Raw genomic sequence first — 27,330 nt, 5'->3', positions numbered from 1 at the left:
AGTATAAGGAATTGTGTTTGGCTGTGAACCACAGAGCCAAGGTACGGTGGGTTCAGCAAAGTGCTTCTGTTTTTCTCACTGAGCTGGCTGGAGGGAGGCAGTTGTTGCACTGGTTCAGCAGTTCAGATGTTTGCAATTCGCTTGAACCTTTACAGCGTGGTTGGTTGGTGATCATGCAGTATCTGCTCACCTCTGGTATAACTAGATACTGTTCTAGATGCAACAGTAGAGCAGGTAACAAGGAAGGGTGAAGAATTGCCCCTTTAGAAAAGAATTAAGACTTTCTTACAAGCCCCACAGAACCACATCCACCTACATCTCATTGGTCAGAATTGTCATATACCACTCCATCCACTCCATCTACTATCTGCTAAAGAAGCTAAGAAATGTCATTTGTTTAGCACATTGACAGCCCCAACAAAATTTAAGTCTGTTAATCAGAAAGCAATCAGTAATATTGGGTAGGTACCTACAAATAGGAAGGGGAATAAACATTAAGTAAATGGTATTGTAGCTCAAATTAGAGCGAGGGACATGAGAAAAAAAAGGTGTGTTCTGGAAATAAGTATAATAGAAGTATCAGGACTTGTAGCCTGGGAGGTAAGGGAGTAATGAAGAAGAAGGTATCAAAGATAAATCCTAGTTTCTGGCGTATGTGACTGATTGGTAAATCCATCACAAAGATTCAGAGAATACCAGCAAAGAACTAGATTTTGAGAAATACGACAGTAGGTTCAATCTGAATACATGTTGAGTTTTAAGTGGTTTTCAAATATCCAAATGGAGATGTTTATTTGATAACTGCACTTAGGAATCTGGAGCTCAAAAGAGTGTCTAGGCCGGAAATGTAAATTTTGGAGTTATTGGAGTATACACAACTCTTACTCTGCCCAAAATACAAGACATATGGGCAAAACATAGAGTAAAATAGTTCACAATCACTTAACACAGGTAAGACCTGGACAGTCGGGGGTTTGAACCACTCAAGTAACAGTTAATACTGTTACTGCTACTATTTTAAATCTAGTAATTACAAACTTTGGGAGGGATGCGGAGCTTGCCTAATTAATCTTCGTATTCACGGTGATTGACATGTATTAAATAACCAGTAAGAGGGGTAAATAATTGACTATGGCTAACTGGGAATTAGATAAGTGTTTTGAGTAGTATAAACAACACGATATGAAAATCAAAAGACATAGTATTTCATGATTAGTTGAGAGAATCAAGAAATGATTTATTGCTTTCACAAATGAACTTGATGACAACATAACCTTGATGGTACTTGAGCATGCTCAGTTAGGGGACTATGAGGAGCAAGAAAGGACTGAGCTTGTTGAGGGATTTGAAGTCTAGGTTACATGTAAGTATGTAAAAAGCATGTAATTACAAAAATAGATCTAGACCATGTTGTGGAAGCCTTGGAAATCATGATGAGGAGTTTTTATTTAATCCAGTAAGCAACATGGAGCCAGGGGACACGGGGGACAGTGGTGTAGAAATGCTGACTTCATTACAGTCTGTAAAGGAGAACCAACTCAATATATTCTCTTTCTCCAGAAGGAAAACAGAGTCTGTAACAGGTGGTAGAAATTTTAGGAAGCAGATTTTAATAATAACAGCTGCAGTAAAGACTGTAGTAGTAGTAACTTTTTAAGAACCTTTAATTGTAAAATAAAACAGATACAGAAACTCACACACACACACTATATATATATAATGTATCTCACTGATGCCTCACACAATCCTATTAAGTAAATAATGTTGGTATCTACATTTTAGACATTTGTTCAAATCCATGAAACTAATCATTGTTGACACCGGCATTCAAACTCAGACTCCAGATCCTCTGCTATGAGTCACCGTTCTAAACTATGTGCCTTATTAAAGAAAAAAGAAAAGAAAAACAAACCTGCTGACCCTTGGAGCTGTCCAACTGCTATTTTGGCTGCTTTATCCAATAAAGCTGGAAACTTAAACTATGAAAGTGTCATAGAAAACTTGAATGGTCATTGTAAGGGGAATGTGTTTTAAAGGAATTACCAAACTTGGGAGTAGTTAGGCTAAAGAACCTTAATGTTTCTTCCCAGTGTTCAGATTATTTGACCTTCTCTTGAGAAAGGTAATTTTAGAACCATAAGTAACCAAAGAGGAAGTTTCTCCCATCCAGACATAACAAATGTGTTTTATACAGAAATTATCTCCAAATGTAATTGTTTTTCTTCTGCTTAGTCATTGTTTCCTCTCAAAGTTCTGCATGGAAAAGATGATAGCAAAATTCCACCATATTCATGCATTGTTTTTATAGAAAACTATTGGTATTTAAAGATACAAAAAATAGTAAAATGCTAAGTTCCTCTCAAAAAAACAAAGTGGTTCAAGATGGGTTTGCAGTTTGGGTTTTATTGTTTTCAAATCTTTCAGTCAAGTAAGACTGTCCTAATTAACTGAGTTTGAACTGTTGTTTTATAATTACATGGTAATGAATTGCCATTTACTTCATAATCTCTTATAGGCATGATCCATCCCTTTTGAAATAGTGTCAATGAGAAATGGTAATGACATCTGGGAACTACTTCACTTTCCTTGTTCTAATCAATTTCTGTCATATGAATGTGAATTTGTGTTGGATTTTCTTTTCAAGTTTTTCTAACGCAGTATTTTATGATGCAGTGGGTTTATTATTGTTTTTGATTCCCTTTAAATAGAACCACCTCACATTAATGGATCTGAAGAACATGAAGAGATATCAGTAATTGTTAATAACCCTCTTGAACTTGCCTGCATTGCTTCTGGAATCCCAGCCCCTAAAGTGACCTGGATGAAAGATGGCCGGCCCCTTCCACAGACAGATCAAGTGCAAACTCTAGGAGGAGGAGAGGTTCTTCGAATTTCTACTGCTCAGGTAAGTGTCAGAGTTCATACAATTATCTTAGGTTAGGTCAAATAGCTCACTTGTTAATATATGAAAATTGTGGCAGAAATTGTGTCTTTGAACCCTTATATATCACAAATCTCTGTAACTTGAGCAAGGATAGATTAGTCCTATGATATGCGCAACCGGGCAACTTGATTAAAAGGAAGACAAAACAGTATCATATTAAACTCTGAAGAACACAAGATACCTTTCTTTCCATTAACTTTGGCAAGTTTTCACAGTGCTATAACTGCTAGTATATTTCCTGAAGTTCTTAATTTGTGCTTTTTAGCCCTTTATGGAACTGGCAAAAAGCAATCCAACATGCATATGTATAAGGCTTCAAGGAGCACTTTTGATCTCCAAAATGAACTAGCAGACATGGAGGTCTGAAGAGACACAGTTTTTCAAATAATGATCAGTTCAATAAAATTGGTTCTTTTAGTTTAGGTTTAAGGAAATTGATCTGAAATGTGAATATATTAAAAGAGAAGTATGTCTGGGATGTGTTACTGTAGCAATCTTCTATTCTACTAGTAAAGGCAAGCCTGACGTTACAGTTATTTTCCATCTGAGCCCTAATGCCATCATTTGTAAACTGGGGATAAAAATGATCATCATGCTTCATTCATACACTGAGGGATTTAAAGAAATAATCCAACATGATGTGCTTAGACTGGTGCCACAGGCATGTAGCAAATGCTTTTTTAAAAAAAGACTTAGATAGAATTTTTCCTGCTGTTGCTCTTGTTGTTACCATAATCATCATTTCTCTGAATGTAGAATAACCAATTATTTGATCATATTTTGTTTGCATTTTTTTACTGAGAATGGAAGAAAGGGAACTGAAAGAAGAGAGCTAAGGATTATAAACTATCTACTATGTCCTGTCGTGTTTATCTCTGGGCTGTCTACCCCAACCATTCCCCTCATGACAACTCTGTGAGGCAGTTTGTATATGCCACAAATCCAGAAGCAGGTGCAGAGAGATTAAGTACTTATCGGCCAAGTACTCCCCGGTGCTCGGTGATGGACCTAGGCCTCAGTCCTTAGTCTGATTCAGAAGCCTAGCCAGTGCGTCTGAGCACAGCGCATCACTAGTGTCTTGTAGCACAGGCTTTCCATTCTCTTCTTTCCTCTCCATTCAAACATTGCGGTAACTTCGAGTCAGGTTAAACTAAAACCACGTACTGAATCAAAACTCTTGAATGATATAATTTCAACAAACAAAAAGTAGGCAAAAAAAAATCTGTGCCATTAGGAACAGCATGGCGACAGGAAAGTATGTAGAATAGAATCATTAATATAAATAAATAATGACAAATAAAGCTTGAAAGGGAAGTTAAAGCCGTTACTGTGGGTCTTAAAGGCAAGAGCCAAAGGTTGGGTTATAAGAAAATAAGATGAAGGTCTCATAGAGTATTAAATGATGGCCAGATTTCCCATGTGTTCTAGCTAGTGTGGAGAATCCATAAGACCTAAGATATATGACATTTCTCAGCCTTCAAGAAGTTTCTAGATGTCTATGGAAAAAAATGACTGATACATGAGATACAATTAGATATGAGTCAACAATAGAACCATTAAAAACAATCTGGAAGTGGAAAATTAAATATGATGAAGTCCCCAAACTGATTTTGATTACTCTGCTCCTATGTTTTCATAGCATTTTGTATATACTTCTGTAGTAACACTTACTGCATTATATTTTATTTATCTCAACTTTGTTTTTTCGTGTATTTATCTGCATCATCTACTTATGCCTGGCACGTAATGGATGTGGATGATTTGCAAATTGCAAATTGCAAATTGTGTGGTATAGACAAGAGTTTCCTAAAATATCTTTCATCAAACACTAGTTCTATAATCTATCTCAAGAAGGGAGGGGCCCACTCTATGACTAAATAGATTTGGAAAACTGTACATACTGTACCCCCCTTTCCTTTGCGAACCATAATGCATATCTGGCTCTGCAAAATCTTCCTCTAAAGATAAATGCTTAACTATAATTTTTCTAGCATTTTATTAATTAAAAAAAGACATTGGAAACTAACTACAGGTGATGTCTGTGGGTAGCCAGAAGGGCAGAAGTTGTCAGGAAATACTTTGTGGAAGAGGGAACATGTAAGAGTGGACATGAATGATGGGTCAGGTTTGGCTAAGTCAAGACAAGTGAGGGGGGCTGATATCAATTGCGAATGAACTGAGTTGGTAGAGAAGAGGTAGTTTTAGAGGTTTAAAAGATATGAGAAATTCAGAAATTATTCTTAGTAAATAGCACATTATTTTAACATTCTTAATTAAATAACTATGTAAGAGTTGTTCTTCTAAAATCATATTTAAGTATTTTTCCAAACATTCTAGTGTCAATGACTTTTAAAGGAGTTTTTGCAGCCTACCAAAAAGTGTTTCTAAAACCTCTAAAATCAGTTTTAATGTAAGAATTTTTTAAATACCAATATTCTGGGAATGTTCAAGTAGTAAAATAAACGAGAACAGGATTTTTTCTACTTTTCCAAAATGCATTTTTCCCAGTAGTAAGAGCATCTGTTTTCCAGAGTTTCCTCTACAAGTACATGATTATGGGTTGTGTCTACACAGTGTCAAACATATGAATGAACACTAACTTTCCATGGAAGCCATGCTTGGGGATTTTTTAAGAAATGATTTTGGTTTTTGTTAGATAATAATAGATTCTGCTATCAGTCTGACCCTATTTCTAACACATTTTGTAACTCTCATTTCACCATGTATATCAAAGGTAGAGTCAAGATGAGGTATTAATGTGTTTGCTTTTAATAACCAGATATTTATCTGTTTACTTATTTAATAAACATTTAATTTTCTTGAGAAAGACTTCATTGTAACTTCTCAGTCTGCAATTTAAACCCATGAATATTTGTTTTTCAATGAACATTGAGGATATAGTCTATCCCCTATGGTGCCAGATATCATTAAATATACTTAATGTACAAACATTCCTATATCAAATGGCAAGATCTTGTGAAAACATATGTTTGCATGTAATGTAGATACCAAGCGATGCTTTCTATCAGAGTGCTAATCATAGTGTTAAACAGTTTGCTTTATTTATCTTGCTTTTGGTGTGGGATATTTACATGCATTCTAGTGGATATTTAATAACCAAAACTAACATGTTAACATTGTGTAATTTACTTATTTGGGTTTTGTAGGTGGAGGATACAGGAAGATACACATGTCTGGCATCCAGTCCTGCTGGAGATGATGATAAGGAATATCTAGTGAGAGTACATGGTAAATGTGGCAAAATATCTCACTTTATATCATACATGCACCGAATTAGAAGAACCTGCAACAACACCACAGCACATCACAAGATGTTTATAAAATTAGGGAATATATATTTTGCAAATCTGATTCTTATATCTGACTAATCAAGTTCTGTTGGGGGGCAGTTCATGGATTTTTTTGTTACTTGATTAGTTTCTGCATTAATAATTTGTATTCATTGGTTTAAAATAATAAAATATAAACTATGAGGAAGAAAATTTAAAAATCCAGAATCTCATCACACAAAGACTTTTTTCCACATAGATGTTTTGTCACAAAAATATTATACAAAATGTATGTTTATATAGTGTGCCTATAGAGTTTAACTTGCTTTTATCTCAATGGTTTGGTGAACATTTTTATGTCAAGAAATATATTTTTATAACATCATGTTTAGTGATTCTATTGTATCCCGTTTTACTCCATATTTTTGGATGTTTAGGTTATTTCTATATTTTTGCTAATATAAACAACACTGCTATAGATAACTTTGCACACATCTGTTAACCCATTCCCTTTGAGAAATTTCTGTAAGTGCGCTTGCTTGGTTACACACAAACACACACACACACGCGTGCACACACACACACACACACACACACACCCCTAAGGATTTTGAAACTTACTGTCAAATTACTTCTTAGAAGAGTTGGGCGAGTTAGACTCTGTCCAATACGGTTTTAACAATGAAATAGGAATTATTCTTCAGGGGGAGGAATTTTTGAAAACTATCAGAAGATCTTTGGTTCATTCTCATAGTCTAAATGACCAAGGAGTGCAAACTGTCTGGGATTTAAGTGCCTGCATCATCTCCACAAACAAATGAAACCTGCTGTTAATCGACATGTAAATTCTGTAAAAAGTCCCAGGAAAAATGCATTCTGTATATTATTATGGGCACCCCGATGTAATAATTTTTATATCTTATGTTCAGAGAAAATTATTACCAAGTGTAGAACCTGAACAAGGGGTCCCTTCTTCGTGCCTCCATTTCTTTGCTGTCAAGTGGTGAAAATAATGCAATTATATTACTTCTATCATTCGTGTAGTTGTTGGAAGGATTTCATTACTTAATGAATATGAAAGTGCTAAATAAGGTTAAAAAAATCTTCGCACTGTTTGTAATTATCTAGGCTATAAATGAAATGAGTAATGTTTTCAGTTTATACCTGTTATTATTTCATATAACAGAACCAACATTTTTTGGATACCTATGATCACACAGATCATGCTACATCTCATTTTTTTGAAAGCTTTTGTTTTATTTGTTCTCATACCCAGTACCTCCTAATATTGCTGGAACCGATGAGCCCCAGGATATCACTGTGTTACGGAACAGACAAGTGACACTGGAATGCAAATCAGATGCAGTGCCCCCACCTGTAATTACTTGGCTGAAAAATGGAGAACGGTTACAGGTAAATCTTTTGATAAGCTCCACAAATTCCTTTTTGATATTAAAAAAAATAATAATCAGCTCTAGGGCCTTTGCTAGGTACCCAAAACCAAATAACATCAGGTTACTAATTATTCAACATCGCAGCAGTGTGTACAGGGTTTTAAAATTAGCTTTATTATTTGACTTTGCAAGGGTAGTTAAAAGTTGGTTATAAGTCAGAGAAAGGTATTCAGATTTGTGACACTCTGTAAATTTGCCCAAGTATATATTTCCTGAAGTCCATGGATTAAAGCCTGATTTGAAATATTCAGCTCTTTCTTAAGAGGGAAGAAACCATCAAAGTCTAAAAATAACTGCCGCATCTCTAGGGAGAATGCTTCTTTTACTGAATTTTCCTGGTCTAAGGTTGGACCTCACGAGTGACCCCAAAGATACCAGGCGTCTGAGACTGGAATCCATGAAGAACCAGTTACTGGCTGTCTAAAGTTTGCCATGCTCACATGATACCTACCTGCTGTCATTGAGTGTCTAAGGCCAGGATCCTTAGTAGCCTTTTAGAGACCACTGAAAGCTTTGACTCTGAATGTTTTGATTTTGTTTATTCTAGTGATTAGCTATTCCTTTTTTTTTTCTTTGTTCTTCCTCATCCTCTTATCATAACCTACACTTTGTTTCTAGTCAATTACGAAAGGAGATTATGTCCCCTAACACATAAGACATAAAGACTTCCACCACCACCAAACCACACAAACATCAAACATGGAGAGGCTGGATTCGGAGAGTTACTAACATGCTAAATCATCATGCATATCACTTAACCCTCCTGTACTTCAGTTTCACTATTTGTTGTATGCAGACTATAATGCAAGGTGTTCTGATTGCTACTGAAAATAGTATTTACCCTCAGGGAGCTCACACACTATCTGAGAAGACAGGTTAGTCAAAGACTATAGAATGGATACTAATGGTATATTAGAAGGATGTGTAGAAACAGAGATGAGAAGCAAATAACCCAGACTAAAGATTAAGGAACAGCCCATGGAAGCCTCTTGGAAAAGATGAGCTCAGTTGTAAAGGATCAGTATATACTGGGTGAGGCAGGAGAAGAAAGTGATTCCGATCACAGGTAATGGCAGGTACAAAGCTATTACAGGAAAAGGAGGGCTGCTGTTCTGAAAACTGGTAGTAGCGTGGCATACCTCAAATACATCTTGATTAAAATCTTTGATGGTTCCCCATTGATTTCAGGAGTCTGGTTAAACCATACAACTTAGCTCACAAGCTCTTTCATGCTCTGACTTTGCCTCCATAGTCTGATCTCTCATGTATCCATTTCATTCCAGACCATTAGGAGTAAAGGTAAAAACAGAGTGAATATTGATAGAGAAGTCTAGGTTTATCCCAGGTTGACCACGTGATGTCAGTCCTAGGAAAGGGTAAGTTGACTCATGATGAAAAATGAAAAAAAAAAATGACTTCAGGTTTAGACATTCTGAGTTTGAATTACCTATATTTTCCAAGAGGAGACTGTAGAAATTATTTTAAAATATTGGCCTGTATTTCATCAAAAAAGGCTTTGATGTGGTGGTCCATAATTACTTAGAAAAAGCCATCTTCGACGTAATCGTCATACTGTCTCGATGAAGTCATAAGTTTGTAGGAGGTTGACTAGAAAGCAGAGTATGAAAGTCCCAGTTAAGTGAAAATAAAGCTTTAGGTAATAGTAACAATTAAAAGGTGAACATATGAAAAAATAAGATGAATGAGACTGAGCAAGAAGACTCAGAAATAGGATTAAAAGTAGGAGACGCCGGTGTACTGAAAACCAAGGAAAAGAGTGGGGATGATTAACAAAGGCCACAAAAGGTACAAAGTTGTGTCCATTGGCTTTGGCAGTACATAGAGGTAATTAAAGATCTCAGCAATGGTTCTTCAAAGAGTGATCAAAGTACAAAGCAGGTTACAGTTCTTTTTAATAATTATGAACATCGTATATCCTTAAATTACTTGTTTATATATGTCCTTCTCCAATTAGACTTAATAGCAGAGATTATGTTTCATTGTGCTATATTTTCATAATTTTTGGTCCATGCCTAGATACAAAATAAATTCTTAAGAAATATCTGTAGTAGTTTATTTACTTACATTTTAAAATGTTAGAGCACAATGTTTTCCTCTAAGTTAACCAAAGTTAATTAGGAAGCTTTCAGTTGTAAGTGACAGAATTCAAACCCAAATCAACTTATATGAAAAGTAAAAACCAAAAGGACATTTATTGGCTACAATAATTGGTGAATTTCCAGAGGCTCTAACTGTACATGAGGGATCTCTCTCTGAAATCTTAACTCTACTTGCTTTGCCTTAGATTCAGGGCAGGCTGTTTCCGCATGGTAAGATTGTCACTAGGTTTAGGTCATCCTCGCAATCTATGATTCTAGAAAAAAGGGCACACCTTTTCCCAGACACTCCCAGCAGAGTCTAGAGGAGGTCTCTGGTAGGTCTGACTTGTTCACCTGCCCATTCTTGAATGGATCATATTGTCAAAGGAACTGGGGATACTGCTTCTTCCTTTGACTTAACATCACTCATTAAAACAGTTTCCAGAGATTTTTGATACTACAAAAATGGTGGAGGAGCAGACAAAGCATGCTGACAGACAGCAGCTTCACAGTTTACCATCATTACTTTCGATGCTGTGAAATAATATGTATTCTCTTCTCCTGACATTTTAATGGTAAATTTATTTTCTTGCTCAATCCAGGCAACACCTCGAGTGCGAATCCTATCTGGAGGGAGATACTTGCAAATTAACAATGCAGTTCTAGGTGATACAGCCAATTATACCTGTGTTGCCAGCAACATTGCAGGAAAGACTACAAGAGAATTTATTCTCACTGTAAATGGTAAGAAAAGGTATTCATTGTTTCACAATTTAGAAATCTAACCAAGGGCATTCAAAGAGATGATAGCTTTTTCATGTGAGCATACTAAATGAAGCCGTGTGCTATCTTACTGCTTTCAAAAAAGGCAACATGTAGTATTTGTATTGGATCTATATTGCAAATTAACTCAATTTCCAAAAAATGTAACTAGAGATATTTTACTCTTAGAGAATATGTCCAGCTGTTATTAGCATATCCTGATGTTTTGTGTCATTCAGAATCAGAACCATTGAGGAAGTCAATACACTAAATCACTGGATAACAAATGGCCCATCATTTAGTTCACCTTAATTGATGGTGGCTGAGAGTACATATGTGCCAGACAGAGACTGTCATAGGACTGTAATTCTATTAAATATAACATCTAAATGCCAACATTTGGGAAGATAATATAGACTTTTCCCCAAAACAATCTATTGGATATTTAATATATAAAATTTTACAGAATATTGAGTGACCCACACAACTAATATCTCTAATAGTAAAATTAAAATTCAGGCTGTCTATTCCCATATGAACTTAATGATCAATAAAATGCAGCTCTGAAAATTGCATGATTAGTCACAGATGTGTTTTTTGTTAAAACAGGCCACTTTCTGTTCTTCATTCAAAGTGAAGCTGTTCCAGCGTTAACATTCTCTGACCATTATTTGGGCAAAGAGAAATAAGAAATATCATCTTTAATTTGCATCAGACTAGAGCTGACTTTTATTCAGGCCTCTCGTACAGGAAGCCAGATATCATACATCATATTCAGCATTTAAAATTCCCCTTTCTATCTACCCTTTACTTTTAAACACAAAGTGTCTTGAGTAAGACTTCAGGAATTAAACCTCAATTCTATTTATACTAACCGAGATTCGTGTAGACAAAGCTATGCATTTGACTCGAAGCTCACCTCATGTTACATATTCAGAGTCTTCATGCAGCCTGTTTTATTTAGCATAACTGAATTTTTTCACGTGCATCTCTTGTTCAGTTCCTCCAAACATAAACGGTGGCCCCCAGAGTCTTGTAATTCTTTTAAATAAGTCAACTGTATTGGAATGCATTGCTGAAGGTGTGCCAACTCCAAGGATAACATGGAGAAAGGATGGAGCTGTTCTAGCTGGGAATCACGCAAGGTAACAATTCTGGAAAATAAAAAAAATACTAGTAAGACCTGAAATACAAATTCTTAATTTTTTTTTCCTAGTGCACTATTTTGGTCTCATTATGCTTAGAGTTAATCATTTCATCTTAGTATTTTATTTGTAATTTTTCTGAGATGGAGTCTTGCTCTGTTGCCCAGGCTGGAGTGCAGTAGCATGATCTTGGCTTCAAGTGATTCTCCTGACTCAGCCTCCCAAGTAGCTGGGATTATAGGTGCATGCCACCATGCCCAGTTATTTTTTTTTTTTTTTGAGACAGAGTTTCGCTCTTGTTACCCAGGCTGGAGTGCAATGGCGCAATCTCAGCTCACCGCAACCTCCGCCTCCTGGGTTCAGGCAATTCTCCTGCCTCAGCCTCCCGAGTAGCTCAGACTACAGGCCACGCCACCATGCCCAGCTAATTTTTTGTATTTTTACTAGAGTTGGGGTTTCACCATGTTGGCCAGGCTGGTCTTGAACTTCTGACCTCAGGTGATCCACCTGCCTCAGCCTACCAAAGTGCTGGCATGAGCCACCACTCCAGGCCAAAATTTAGTATTTTAAAAGCATAATTCCTAAGGCTTACATCTGTGTAATGATCATAATCCACTCAAGATCACAAGCCCATCTATGTACCTTTGCATCATATCCTTTTCTTCCATCAATGGTATTGTAAACCTGTGTCATCTGAAACAGGAAAAAACTGAATGGATTTCACCAATTGTTTAACATTTCCTTCAGATAAAACATGAATAATCCAAAAAGGCTGATTCAGAAGATTTCACTTGTGATTTCTCTTGCAGATATTCCATCTTGGAAAATGGATTCCTTCATATTCAGTCAGCACATGTCACTGACACTGGACGGTATTTGTGTATGGCCACCAATGCTGCTGGAACAGATCGCAGGCGAATAGATTTACAGGTCCACGGTAAATATACTTTTATAGACAACATCCAGTCCCTGTGTCAAATGCTCTTTGATAGTCTAAACTAGTGAGGTCATAAAGACCTTGACACTGAAGGCTAGTTAAGCAATTTACATTATATTATGAAGAGTCAACCCCCAAGTTTTCTCCTTCATATAGATAATATCATCACAGCACTGTTAAAATTCACAGTGCCTTGTCGTGCTCATAACTAGGAGGGAAGTTAATAATAACTAATTTCAGTTCAGTAGATATATTTTGAATGGCATACTGTTTGCTGACTGTGTTTGCTTCTTACTTGGTGACATTGTCTTAGTTCCTCCATCTATTGCTCCGGGTCCTACCAACATGACTGTAACAGTAAATGTTCAAACTACTCTGGCTTGTGAGGCTACTGGGATACCAAAACCATTAATCAGCTGGAGAAAAAATGGGCATCTTCTTAATGTGGATCAGAATCAGAATTCATACAGGTAAGGATAATTTAATCAAAAACTCCCACCAACTGTTTGGAAACAGTTTATAATGAATCAGCATTTTAGTTCTGTCAGTGGGGTCAGCTAATATATAGACTATAACAAATTAGCAAGTAGAGAGTGGGTATTTTTTCCTTAATATGGACTTCGTTTTTCAGCCTAAAATGTTTTTCTGAATTATAGGTCAAGTTTGCATACACACACCTTGTGGATGACCATCTGTGATTAGATTTATATCCTGCCTTAGGTGTTCAATACCTTTTAGACTTTTATAAAGGCAAAGGATAAAAACATCCTTTCATGTAAAAGAATAAACTATTCTGTAAAAGTAAAATACAAGCTTTAGTTGAAGACTAAAAGTCAAACTTTATACCTTGGAATACAATTTAGATATGGGCAGAATGTGTAGGGAGGAAAAACAGCAGCATTTTCTCCATTTTTTCTCTCACCTTCTTCCAAGCTTTACTACCATGGCTCATAATATGGCAATATCTGTTTTCAAAGGCTAAACTTTAATTCACTAAGAATTTCTGAGGTCATAGGTGAGAATCATTTTTTGCATCTTACCTGAGCTGTTAGATTGTTACTCTGTCAAACATTGGCTGTAGTGCTAAAAACAAATGCTCTCTTAGGTCCACTTTGACAAAAATAATTCCCATACCCCAGGAAATATGAAACTAGGAGTGCTTCCGTTGAAATTCTATCCTGTCTCTCTCTCTTGCCCTTTTAATCTTTTGGCATTGGGAGGTTCAGTGACTTGAAAGTATATACTATATGGAAAATGTGCCATGCTTTTGAATAAAAAGCATGTCAAATATGTTTTTATTACTGTTTTTATTAAGTCATTTCTATTCTGTCATTCAGTGTGAAGTAAAATAGATTATTCTAACTTGACCTACTTTAAATCATACATGCGTTATTTACTAAACTTCCTAAAATTTGAAGTGTTCTAAATTTTAGTTTCATATATATATATGTATTTATATGTATATATATACACACACATACACACACTTGTTCAAAACTATATATATATATATATATATGTATATAGAAATGGATATTGCCATATTATCTAAAAGGTAGCCACACATTTAAGGAGACACATGAAGTAGGGAAAAGGATGAGACACACAGACGCACTCGTTAGCCATCTGCCAATGGAAATAAACAAATATCAAACTGCTAGTTTATTGTGAAATTTAGAGAGAATTTATCCAAAGCATTGAAGATGGTGCCAGGAGTGTATCTGATGCTCAGTAAACAGTAAACAGTGGGTGTTTTCATTGTTACTGTCCTGTATTTCTCCTAGAAGAGCAAGGTTGATCATGATATGAGCATTCAGAGAATATAAGATTCCCTCTTCAGGCAATCCTTCCAACAAGTACTTCCTGTAAATATTATATCAAGTTTGAGGCTGTAGACCACTGCATAAAACATAAATGTAGACTCTAATGCATAAAATTTTCTTCAGGGACATGATGTTAATTTTAACATGAGGGAGAAGTATTATTTTCATCAATTTTCAACATGGTAGCATCTTGAACTAGCTGGAAAAGTGTATGAAGACCTACATGTAGTATCTCATGCTTTGAAATCTGTCTTCTAGGCTCCTTTCTTCAGGTTCACTAGTAATCATTTCCCCTTCCGTGGATGACACTACAACCTACGAGTGTACTGCGACAAATGCTGCTGGAGATGATAAAAGAACTGTGGACCTCACTGTCCAAGGTAGAGCTGGCTGGGAACACGGACTGAAAGATGATAATACTACACTTCATCATTCTGCTACTTTACAAGAGGGATCCCTTTTCTTTCCTTTTTTAAAAAAAATTTATTTTAACTTCAGAGGTACATGTGCAGGTTTGTTATATGGGTAAATTTGTGTCATGGGCGTTTGTTGTACAGAGTATGTCATCACCCAGGTATTAACCAAGAATTAAAAGGGAGGTATCCCTTTTCTACTTAACCTAACTTTCACTTTCAGAGCACAAAGAAGATAGGATAATTCTTTGGAAAGCTTTAAAAGCTGGAAATGTGTAGGTTTTTTTTTCTTTTTGTTCTTGTTGTTTCAGTTCCACCTTCCATAGCTGATGAGCCTACGGACCTCCTAGTAACCAAACATGCCCCAGCAGTAATTACCTGCACTGCTTCCGGAGTTCCATTGCCCTCAATTCACTGGACCAAAAATGGTATAAGACTGCTTCCCAGGGGAGATGGCTATAGAATTCTGTCCTCAGGTAAGACCAAGCTCAGTGATTTCACTTCTGTTGATTGTATTAGTTATTGATGCATATCCTCACCTGGCCTTTGCTACACCAGAATAAAAGAATAAAATATGCATGCATTCTTGGACTTAAAAATCTGGAAAAAATGCAAATAACATAGGAAGGGGATCTAGGGAATGGAAGAGAAAGAAAGAAGTCTGGAAACAAAATAACAATATCTAAGACTGATCTGAATATAATAAACATGATCACCAGTATTTGTGTGTATATTACCAAACCTAAGGGTTAATAAATTCCCTATTTACCTGTGAGTGAACCACACTTCTTTCATTGGTCAAATAGAATGTCTCTTCATTTATTAAACATTTAGTGCCTAAGACAGGAAATATACTCTACTAAGACTCTGAAACTATGTAACTAAAACAGGGTTCTAGGTTTCAAGGCTTTTAAAATTGAATATGTAAGGCTGAGTGAGTCGTGAGTTCTATGAAGGAAAATTTCTTATAGTGGTAGTAACCATCATTTATACAACTTATACAAAAAAATCACCTAAACAAAGTATAGATGGTTCATATTGGTGTTTCTAAAACTTATTCTCCACTGGGGAAACACACTAGAGATAAACTAAAGTAGCAACTAATATCCTGGGACTTTATCAGTATGTGCATATTATTCTAAGAGAATTTGTAACAATAGAAGGCAAGCAGTGGAAAATTCATTCCCAGAATGCATCTTGGCTTTCGAGAAAAATTCTTTTGACTATAGATTGGTAGCAATTCAAATCATAAAATATTTTAGAATGAAGTACTAGGCTAAAAAAACAATTTAGAACTTTCTCAGAATATTAATCCCAGCAACATCATTCCTAGGTATTTACCCAAAATAAATGAAAACATTTGTCTACACACAGACTTATATGCAAATGTTCATACAGCATCATTCACACTAGCCAAAAAGTGGAAACAATTGAAATGTCTATGAGCTGAGAAATGGATAACTAAAATGTGGTATATCCATGCAATGGAATTATGTTTGGCAATAAAAAGGAACAAAATACTGACAAATGCTGCAGCAGATGCACCTCAAAAACATTATGCTCATAGTGAAAGAAGTCAGGCACAGATCACATACCGTATGATTCAACTTATATGAAGTGTTCAGAAAAGGCAACTCTCTGGAATCAGAAAGTAGATTCGTGGTGGGCTAAGTCCAGAATTGGGAGTGGGGAATGACTGCAAATGAGCACCAGGTTTCTTTTGGGGGTGATGGAAATATTTTAAAATTAGATTGTGGTGATGTTTGCATAAATCTGTAAGTATACAAAAATCATTGAATTATGCATTTAAATGAGTGACTCTTATGGTATGTAAATTAGACCTCAATAAAGCTGTTAGTAGTAATTTAAAAAGTACCATGCTAGGCACTTCAGGGAATACAAGTATGGATATAAGCCAAGCACCACCATGCTAGTCGCAGAAAACACACAAAAATGAGAAACAAATTTTACTGAACTAAAAAAACTGAGATGCAGTTTATATTAAAACTGTTTTTTGGTTTTTGTTTTTTTTTCCTTTTTAGGAGCAATCGAAATACTTGCCACCCAATTAAACCATGCTGGAAGATATACTTGTGTCGCTAGGAATACAGCTGGCTCTGCACATCGACACGTGACCCTTCACGTTCATGGTATGGAAGGCTATTTACTCATTCAAAATTCACTGGGTTTGGGGAGGTTTTAAGTCACATACATTCTGAAAGGGTATTTATTCTGAAAGAGCGATGAACCAAAGTAATATCTTGAAATTATATACGGAAATCTATAATTTCAGTATATATTTCAGAAAATTTATACCGATATGTATCTATATAGCTATATAGTGATATATATATACTGATATATATCTAACAGTATATCTGGTATATATACTGATAAGCCTGGTAGATATTTTTAATACACTAAAAAAGGCACACAAATGACAGAGCACTCAAAGTAACTCCAAATAACTTTTCTTCGTGGATTTATACAACCTATTCCTGATTCTAGTCTTCCAGTGGAGTTCTTTTAATGGAAGCTGGCTACTGGAGCAAGACTCGAAGAATGCATGCAGTGTAGCCAGCATTCACTTTTCTCTTAGACAAGCAAATCACTGATATTTTAGAATTATGAATTTGGGTCATTTTAAGCCCATCACTGTAATAGACCTGGTTTCCATTAACTAGTGCTATTATTTCTTTTGTTGATTGGCTTTTATAGAGCTTCCAGTCATTCAGCCCCAACCAAGTGAACTATACGTCATTGTGAACAATCCTGTTTTATTACCATGTGAAGCCAAAGGGACACCCAGTCCTTTCATTACTTGGCAAAAAGAGGGCATCAATGTTATCACTTCAGGTATCTACCACTGTTTTTATCAAGAAAATCATAGCACATCAGTGTTTTACAATTCAAATCAGTATGATTGTTTTTAATGAAAAGGTTTGTTTTGTTTTTTTTCACCTGCTTTTGTAACTGTGATGTAGGCAAAAACCATGCAGTTCTTCCTAGTGGTGGCTTACAGATCTCCAGAGCTGTTGGAGAGGATGCTGGCACTTACATGTGTGTGGCCCAGAACCCAGCCGGTACAGCCTTGGGTAAAATCAAGTTAAATGTCCAAGGTACCGAAATAATTCATCTCTGTTTTCAATTCAACAATGTTTGTAACAACGTATACTAAATACTTACATCTCTAAAATGATTATGCTGTGTGCCCCCAAATTTTCAACATTCTTAGTTTGTATTATCCTATTGGTTATATCACTTTTATGAAGAAGAAAGCTTAATGTGTTTTGTTTTGTTTGCCATTGTTTGTATAAGGAAACTCGGGTATCTAATCCTATTTTGAATTTCTGTGAACTTCCTTTAATACCCCATTTCACTGTAGCATATGTATAATATGATTGTTAAAACCATTCTCTCTACACTACTATCCTGGATACATTGCAAAACACTGGATTCTAACGTCCCACTTAAAAAAAATCATAATTGCAGTTAAACCAACTGATGGGAAAAAAATTATTCTAAAGAGAAAACAGTCTTTTTATGTTTTCCATTTAACTGATATTTTCTTGGTATAATTTTTATATCTCGCATGCACTACTTTTGCAAATACGAAGTGACCTAGAAAAAGGTTTCAAGCTACTGAATTTGAATCAGCTTAAATTTCTTATAGTGTAATTTCCCTATGGTAGGTTCATGAATATAGTAAACCTCACTTTCCTGCATATTATAAATCTAACTTCTTTGTATTTTCCAACACTTATTCAACATCAATAACTGGAAATACATTGAACATTACAGACATGATCCTTCTTTTATAGTGTTTATATTCTGTTGGAGAAGGGGAAACTTTAAACTACCAGAGCAATTAAGGATCAATTCTGATGTATGCTATACAGAAGAGAAACAAAAGACTGAGATGGAGAAGAATAATGGGGATAGGTGGGGACCACTTTAGATTAATGGTTAGGGTAGGTTTCTCTGAGGAATTCACATTTAAAGTGACCCCGGAATGATGAGCAAGCATAAGCCACGGGCAGGTTGGTGGAGTGTCCAAAGGAGAGAGGACAGCATGTGCAGTGACCCCAAGTCAGGGGTGAGAAAAGAAAATATGGCAGTGTGGCTAGATGGTGGTGGACAAGCACAAAGCCAGGAAAACAAGGGAGATCAGAAAAGGAGACAGAGCCTGTGCATGCTTGGCATGGCATACCCTAGGAAATGTAGATTTTATTCTCTGTGCAAAGAAATGTTTTGAAGGGCTTATCCAGAACTCTCATTTCATTTTAGGAAGACCCTTTTTGCAGCTTTTGGTAATGGCTTAAAGAAAGGGCAGGACTGGAGTTAGAACTGTCACACTTACCTGGGTAGTGTGTTATTTTCCAAGAGTGAAGACAGGAGCAGGAATTGCAAACGTGAACGAGAACACTGATGAATTTGTGTTATTTTGGTAGATGTAATTGTTAGGATTTCTGATGAATTTGGTAGGTTAGGAGAAGAGTTAGTGAAGCTTCCTGAGCTTCAGACTTGAGCTAGTGAGGTGGTAATGCCACGTTGGAATGCAAGGAAAAGAACGGGGTTGGGAAGAAGGAAACTGTGATTTCTGTTTAAATATATTAAACATGGGAAACTATTAGAAATCCTAGTGGAGATGTCAAGTAGAGAGTTGAATATATATGAATCTGGACCTCATGAGAGAAGCATAGCGTAAGATAAAAATTTGGAAATAATGAGTGTTAAACCCACAAGACTGGATAAGATCATCAAGGAAAGAGCATGTGGACAGAAAAGACTGCTGCGGAGAAAGCCCTAGAACCATGCATTGTTTACAGGTCGGAGAAAGGAGAGGACACCTGGAAATAATACAATAGAGAGGGCAGGGATATTGCTGGAAAACTTAATGAAACCTGGGGGACGATAGTGTTCCAAGAGGAGAGTGAACAGCTTTGTAAAATGCAGTTGAGTCAAATAGGATAAGGACCCAAAAGTGTTCATTAGTTTCAGCAACACAGAGGTCATAGAACATTTTTAGATTTGAGGAGGAGTTGTTTCTTCATGAAATGACTGAAATTATTCACATGGGAGAAAGGGACAAAGAAACACAGTAAACAACCAAAAGCATTTCAACATTCCAAAAGCAACCAGAGAGAATTGCTTCCTCCAGAGGCATGAAAAATTCTGAATAGACTGTCTCCTTGTGGATGCAAATGTAATGGTGAGCACAGATTCAACCAAATAATTTTGTTGCTCTAATCTTAATATGATTATTCATAGTTATTTTATATGCCTTTTTATAGTGATGCATTACAACTCAATAGAAGATCCAGACTAATACCTAAGTGGTGATCAGCCTATTGTAAACCCTTGGAAAGGAAATCCTTATTATAAGCCCTTTTATAGGTTTCCAAATAACAGGGAAGCGTTTTACCTATATGATTATTTTCCATGATCTACTTACGTATTCATTCATTCAAATAATCCTTTATTAAATGTAACCACTGTATATAAGGCATCATTCTAAGCTCTATGGAAATACATAAGTAAGAGTATCTGAGCAGTTGAATATTTTCCAAAACTTGGCGTTTATTTTGGAAGTTTCAGTACCTAAACTAAATTACATAATTTATGTAAGTTAAAGAAAATACTTTTATTGATACAGCTTAAATTCTCTAGATATGCAAGCCCTCATGAATATATGCTTATCTCCTCATTTAAAATTGACTATCAATCACTTAACATTTGTTAGGTAGGGACTAGTTTTCTGAAATGTGTCCGAATGACTTTTTTATTCCCATGAAAACAAGGTGTAGTACTCCCTTTCTAATGATATGGTGAAGTCAAGATTTTATTTCTTATCACTATTTGCTAGAGCAGTACTGTAGCATGTAATTTGTGCACTCACGCTTTTAAGACGAAGTTTGAACTTCATATTTTAGTTCCTCCAGTCATTAGCCCTCATCTAAAGGAGTACGTTACTGCTGTGGACAAGCCCATCACGTTACCGTGTGAAGCAGATGGCCTCCCGCCGCCTGACATTACATGGCATAAAGATGGGCGTGCAATTGTGGAATCCATCCGCCAGCGCGTCCTCAGCTCTGGCTCTCTGCAAATAGCGTTTGCCCGGCCTGATGACGCTGGTCAGTACACGTGCATGGCAGCCAACGTGGCAGGATCGAGCAGCACAAGCACCAAGCTCACCGTCCATGGTAGGTTGTTGAACATGAGTTATTGCAGTCCGCTACACTTACCACGGCAAAGAGAAAAGGCTGCTAAGAGCAAATATGATGAAGTCAAAAACCCTTAAACACAGTAATCCAAAGTGTGTGGAGGGGTGTGTAGGTGCACTTCAAATCTGTTTTCTGTAGGCTGTGTTTATGTGTGTGTGTGTGTGTGCGTGCGTGCACAGGTGTGTGAGAAAGAAAGACATATTTTATTAATATTTCCAGGATTTTTAATGTGTTGCTGATACACTCTCATACTGTGATGACTTGGCTTACGCGGAGCCAGTGTTTTGGGACTTTTCTGCTTTACTTCTCAAGTTTTAAGTCATCTTGGTTCAAAATGAATCACCGTATGACCTACACTGTACTGTTTGACTCTAATGAGAATTAGGAGATCTATTTGATTCATTAAAGTGGAAAAATATTTACATTTACATTTTCAAACAGAAATATATCCTTTTTTGTATTCAGCATTGAAATATTTTTAGTTTGTATTGTGTATTTTGACTAAGGATAGAATCCCTATTAATATCAGTGGTAGGAAACAATAGCAGATTAAACTGCTTCCAACCTCTATTTTCAGAGGTAATTTTTATTATAATGAGGAGTTTCTGCTTTTTCATTTTTCAGAAATGTGTGAAAGCTTTTTTTATTTTTCAAGTGTATTTGAATTTTCTATAACTTTGTAGTAAGAGACAATTTCAAGTGGAAACATTTTTGGTTAAATACATAATTTAGCCAAAATTAAAAATCACTATGAGTTTTCCAAATAACTCCTCTGCTTTCAGTTAATGTAATTAAACTAATCCATGTACACGATCCATTTGCCTTCAAATAAATAATACTCCTTCTCTTCAAGTGTCTGTAAAAAATTTACCATATACTAAACAACAAAGAAATTAATGTTTCAAAAAGGTAAACCATAATTTCTACCCACCATGCAATAAAGCTAGTAATTTGTAATGAACTTTTAATGCCAAACCCCAAACCCCAAGAACTTTAAAAAACACTCTTCCAGCCAAAAGGTAGATCAAAGAATATTTTTCTATTTTCAGGTTATTTAGAAAATAAAGACACGACATATCAAAATGTACACTGCGTGGTCAAAGCTAAAATCAATATAAAAACATAGCCATAATTCTTTCATTTTTAAAAAGAAAGAACTGAAATAAATACACTAATGCTGCAACTTTGTATCTTCTAACAAAAGACAAATAGCAACCCAAGGAAACCAGGATAGAGGATAATGAAACTAGAGCATGAATTAATTAAAAATGAATATTTGTGATGCATCATTGAGCAAAATCAATGTTTGTTTCCCAAATTATCTAATAATGTTTATATCTATATAATGTTTGTATATATAATCACATAATCACAAAAGATTAAAAAATGGACTGCTATTTTAATTGAAGGCAGTTAATTTAACTGAAAGTAGCTAATTAAAGATAATATGACAATTTTATTTTTGCTAAGGCCACCTGTTCTCCTGTCACTCTTTAAAATGTCATTAAGGTTGGTTCGCTTCTGTCTGATTTGTTTGAATAATTCCAAATTCATTGTTTTGGAAGGGGAGTGTATTTCTACTTTTGAGCCAAGAATTCTTAGTACTTTTTGTTTTTTCTTTAGAAGTAACTGTCTCACTTCTAAGTCCAATAGAGTACTTTTATTACACTAAAATATTCAGTTCATCTCTATGTTGCCTAAATTCTAGTTTAAAAAATTGAGTCACAAGAAGTATTTGGTACTATAATGTGCAGAGTTATAAAGTCACTATGAAAATTTCTTCTGACAGTGTAAAAACTGAATTAAATGTCTTGTCTGGTTTACATTCATTGTAACATGTAAAATACTGCAGTAAGTATTTTCTTCTACAGGCACTTTGTGACATTCAACATTGCGTGAGTGTTTTGTAGTGTTTTATGGTGAATATTATTAGTTCCTCCTCACAGTATTATCTCTGAGACATATATAGCAGTTATACAACCATAGAAGCATTTCTTGGTTTTGTTGTTCGTTTTACTTCACTGCAATAAACAGAAGTAAGTCAAAGATGGAAAAGTCAGAAGCCAAATAAAATATAAAGAGCTTCCACCCAGTTCTGTCATTTGCTCAGAAGCTAAATGTAAATGTATTCAGTAAGTTCAAATACATTAGAATTATTGCTGGTACCGAAAATATGCTTGCTTTCATAGCAGGAAGCAAATCAATACCTTCAGAGATGTTCATTTTTAGTATTTCTAGCAGAATTAGCCTCAAAAGAATTTTTTTGTGTGTTAACTCTTCATAGTACCACCCAGGATCAGAAGTACAGAAGGACATTACACGGTCAATGAGAATTCACAAGCCATTCTTCCATGCGTAGCTGATGGAATCCCCACACCAGCAATTAACTGGAAAAAGGACAATGTTCTTTTAGCTAACTTGTTAGGAAAATACACTGCTGAACCATATGGAGAACTCATTTTAGAAAATGTTGTGGTAAGTTTAATGGCCATGAACAGATACATTAAGCCAGATTGTAAATTTGCTGTTATACTTTGCAATTTAGCATGAAAGTATATTCTTTAATAATTAAAGAAAACATTCTTGGGACATTAAAGAAAATATTAAATATTTATTAAAAAATTAAAATATTAAAGAAAATATGTCCCTTGAATGAGAATAGTATTTAACAGATAAGAGGAACTCATAAATGCCCTCCTTCTGAAATTATTTTATATTTATGGAAATATGTGTTTATCAGGACAAATTTTAAGTGCCTGTGCCATATTCTGTGCTCTTAACCTTATATGGCAATAATAAGCATCTAAATAATTGTGATTTTTATGCTATATTTTTAATTCTTTAGTACTTCAAAGCAAAAAAAAAAGTCAAACTTTTTTAAAAAGAAAAATAAGTCTATGTGTCAATGCAATCAGAAGCAGTCATTAATTCAGCAAATATTTATCGAACAACTAGCACTGGTTAGGCACTAGGAATACATCAGGGAAAAAAAGAATCAAAGATCTTTGCCCTCATGGAGTTTATTTCCAGAGGAAGAGATGATAACAACTAAGAGTTATAATTTTAGTCAGAGGAAAATAAGTCAGAAGAAAAAAAAAGGTGGCATGAAAAATAAGAGAGGTCAAGGTGTCAGGAGTTGGAGCAGTGAAGGTGACGGTGGTAAATAGGGTAGAGTAAGTCCTCTTTGGGAAGGTGTCATTTGAGCAAAAGTTGAAGGAAGTGAATTAGCCAAGCAAACATCTGGAGGAGCAGACCAGGCCAAAAAATAAAAATAAAAATAGGCGGAGCGAAGAACTTGAAGTGGAAACATGTCCAGTGTATTTAAAAAACAGGAGGCCGGTGAAAGCAAAGCAAAGAATGAAAGGAGAAAGAAGTCAGTGAAAAATGGAGGCAAAATCATGTCGAGTCTTAGAGGTCATTGTAACAGTTTTACCGTTTACTCTAAGTCAGAATCCATTGCAGGTTTTTGAGCAGGGGAGCCATATTATCTGCTTTACATTTTTAAAGGGTTATGTTGGCTGTTGTGATGAGCATAGATGGCAGGGAGACAAGGACAGGAGCAGCAAGAGCTGTTGGGAAGATCTGGAGGCAGATAAGAAATGATAAAACTCAAACGAGGGTGTTAGCAGAGAAGAGGCAGAAGTAAGATTCTACATATACTTCGAAGCTAGCATTTTCTGATAGATTGCAAGGAGGGTGTGAGAAAAAAAATAAGGGGTGACTCAACTGTTTGAGACCGAAGGTATGAATGATTGGATGGATGAAATAGCCATCAGCTAAGGTGGTAAAGGCTACAGGTGGTACAGGAAGGGGCCATTGGAGGGAATTGGGAGTGCCTTTTTGGGGCATGAGTGTGAGATTTATCTTAGGCATCAGAGCAAGGCGTTAGAAGAAGTTGTTCAATAGAATTCGAGTTTGTAAGAAAGTACCAGTATCTAGGTTTGAGATAGCGGTAGTCATCAGCATATAGTTGGTATTTAAAGCCATAGCACTGTATGAGATCGCCAAAAACTTGACGACAGATATAGAAGAAAAAAGGACCAGAGACTGAGCCTTCTCACATGCCAACATTAAGATGTTAATGTTGAAGGGAAGCCAGCAAAAAGTTGGAGAGGGAGAAACCAGTGAGATAGGAGGGAAACTAGGAGAGCATAGTGTCCTGGAAGCCATGTAAAGGTGGTTTCGCATAGAAAGAACGCATAATTGTGTCAGATGCTACAAATGCATCGAGAAAAATGAGTGCTGAGAGCTAGTCATTGAATTTAGCAAGTGAAGCCTCAGAATTGCAGGTAACAGTGCCCTTTCTCTTACCATTTCCTCTGATGGTTCTGGTGGTCTTTGGTACCACCTTACTCAGAGAGCCAATTATGCTGTCAAGTTGCTGTCAGCTTTTGGGATTGTTTGCTCTTCATTCGTGCATTGCAGAGCAGCAATACACTTGATATCTAGCAAACCACAAAATCTACAGTTTTCTGAAATCTTACCACGGTAAAATGATTGTTATTGTTCTGAAAGGTATGGGCTTATGTTTAAAGTCCTACATATTTTAAATTATGTAATGCAAAAGCTAACCTGATGGTTAAAACTAAAAGATGGACATTTAAATTGTCTTTGGATACGAGAGTTCCTTGAGGGCCTAGCTATGCAATTTGATGTCTTTTATAATGCTATGATACATGACTATGAAACTTTAAATGCTACTTTTTTTTTTTTTATTTTAGCTGGAGGATTCTGGCTTCTATACCTGTGTTGCTAACAATGCTGCAGGTGAAGATACACACACCGTCAGCCTGACTGTCCATGTTCTCCCCACTTTTACTCAACTTCCTGGAGACGTGTCATTAAATAAAGGAGAAGAGCTACGATTAAGCTGTAAAGCAACTGGAATTCCACTGCCCAAATTAACATGGACCTTCAATAACAATGTCATCCCAGGTTGGTCATTTAAGTCCCAAGAAGTGAATAAATACACATATGTAGATCTCTAGACCAGGCTCTGTTTCCACCAGCTGTGAAAATTAATTGAAGAGTAACAAGTGAAGAATTGATTGCTTTAAATTCTGTAAAATGTGTGCCTCTGCTTGGATTTTACCCACTACCTAATATGTATGTGTTGTTCTTTCTTTTGGAAGGATAAGTTGAACACTGGGCCATATGTTGCAAGTTATAAGCAGCTTTTTTTAACCTAAATATAATTCCCTCTACCCCATGAGAAGGCAGTATTGTTTATATAGGCACCTAAACTTACCCAACTGGACCTCCTTCATCACTGATCAATGGATTAAGGTGGCCACTGTTGGAATCCTGAAGATTCATTTAATTTTACGGAGAAGAATTCTACTTCTCACTGTTTGCATCAGCCTCTATTACAGTGTAGATTAATTTATGTAGAAAATTTCTACACTTACAAGTTAAGGTCATGTCTAGAACCCAGGAGCATCCATCCCTGGGTAAACAAATACCTACTTATTAGTTAGCCTTTGTCATCAGCATAAAGACATTGTCAGTACTGAGAAACTATCCTATCCCAAAATTGAGTTCTGAAGTATTACATTATCATCATTTACTAAGTATCTTGCTAGAAAAGTAGTAAGAAGCTTGAGGTTTTTTTCCCCTTATAAAGTTATGTTATGACTGGAATTTTTCAATTGTGTTACCTTATTAACAACAATACATCTCACTAAGAAAAAGATTAAAAAGTCTAGTCAATATTGTTTTCTGAAAGTGCAGTACTAATTTAGCTATTTAACTTTTAAAGCTTAATTTTCCACTTAATATTAAGCAATAAAAGATTTTTAAAAATAACTTGAACGAGGAAAGCATGCAAGGTAAGCGTACGTATTTAGATATGGACTGGTTTCATTAGAATTTTATTTTGTTTTAGGATTAGCACATTTACCTTATATTTTCTTCTAAATGTTATACATTCTTTATAAATTTTATAAATATTACTATCATTTAAATAAACGATCTGCCTTTGTAAATACTTAAACACCATTTATGATTTATAGATAGGTTTAAATTATGACAAATTTGACCATGCTGTTGTTATTACCTAACTAGCCTACGTTTTTATGATTTTCCCCTTTGTCCTGCCAAGTGAGTTGAATTATAAGCTGAAAAGGTTTTCATGTGTTTGATGCAAATTGTTTGGAAGGAAAAGCGGTAGTGAGATAAATGACATGGAAAATGTTGTATTTCTGAATGAAAGATTTTTGAAACTTAAGACTACGAGCCAG

General features: G+C 35.6%; 1 protein-coding gene across 9 annotated transcripts in view; it reads left to right on the top strand.

The window, feature by feature from the left end:
- The window catches only part of HMCN1 (hemicentin 1), a 677,492-nt gene that overhangs the window by 595,607 nt on the left and 54,555 nt on the right, over positions 1-27,330 (top strand). For all 9 annotated transcript variants that reach the window (XM_074389731.1, XM_074389733.1, XM_074389732.1 and 6 more), the window contains 15 exons: positions 2,709-2,905; positions 6,112-6,193; positions 7,511-7,647; positions 10,390-10,531; positions 11,550-11,694; positions 12,504-12,631; positions 12,945-13,101; positions 14,713-14,834; positions 15,179-15,343; positions 16,910-17,017; positions 17,586-17,723; positions 17,852-17,986; positions 20,801-21,070; positions 23,376-23,566; positions 25,813-26,026. In XM_074389731.1, coding sequence (XP_074245832.1) covers positions 2,709-2,905; positions 6,112-6,193; positions 7,511-7,647; positions 10,390-10,531; positions 11,550-11,694; positions 12,504-12,631; positions 12,945-13,101; positions 14,713-14,834; positions 15,179-15,343; positions 16,910-17,017; positions 17,586-17,723; positions 17,852-17,986; positions 20,801-21,070; positions 23,376-23,566; positions 25,813-26,026 — 2,331 coding nt within the window. The remainder of the gene's footprint in view (positions 1-2,708; positions 2,906-6,111; positions 6,194-7,510; positions 7,648-10,389; positions 10,532-11,549; positions 11,695-12,503; positions 12,632-12,944; positions 13,102-14,712; positions 14,835-15,178; positions 15,344-16,909; positions 17,018-17,585; positions 17,724-17,851; positions 17,987-20,800; positions 21,071-23,375; positions 23,567-25,812; positions 26,027-27,330) is intronic.

The sequence above is a fragment of the Saimiri boliviensis genome, chromosome 19 (genome assembly GCF_048565385.1).
Source record: "Saimiri boliviensis isolate mSaiBol1 chromosome 19, mSaiBol1.pri, whole genome shotgun sequence".
Lineage (NCBI taxonomy): Eukaryota > Metazoa > Chordata > Mammalia > Primates > Cebidae > Saimiri > Saimiri boliviensis.
This window is presented reverse-complemented; position numbering and strand designations above follow the sequence as displayed.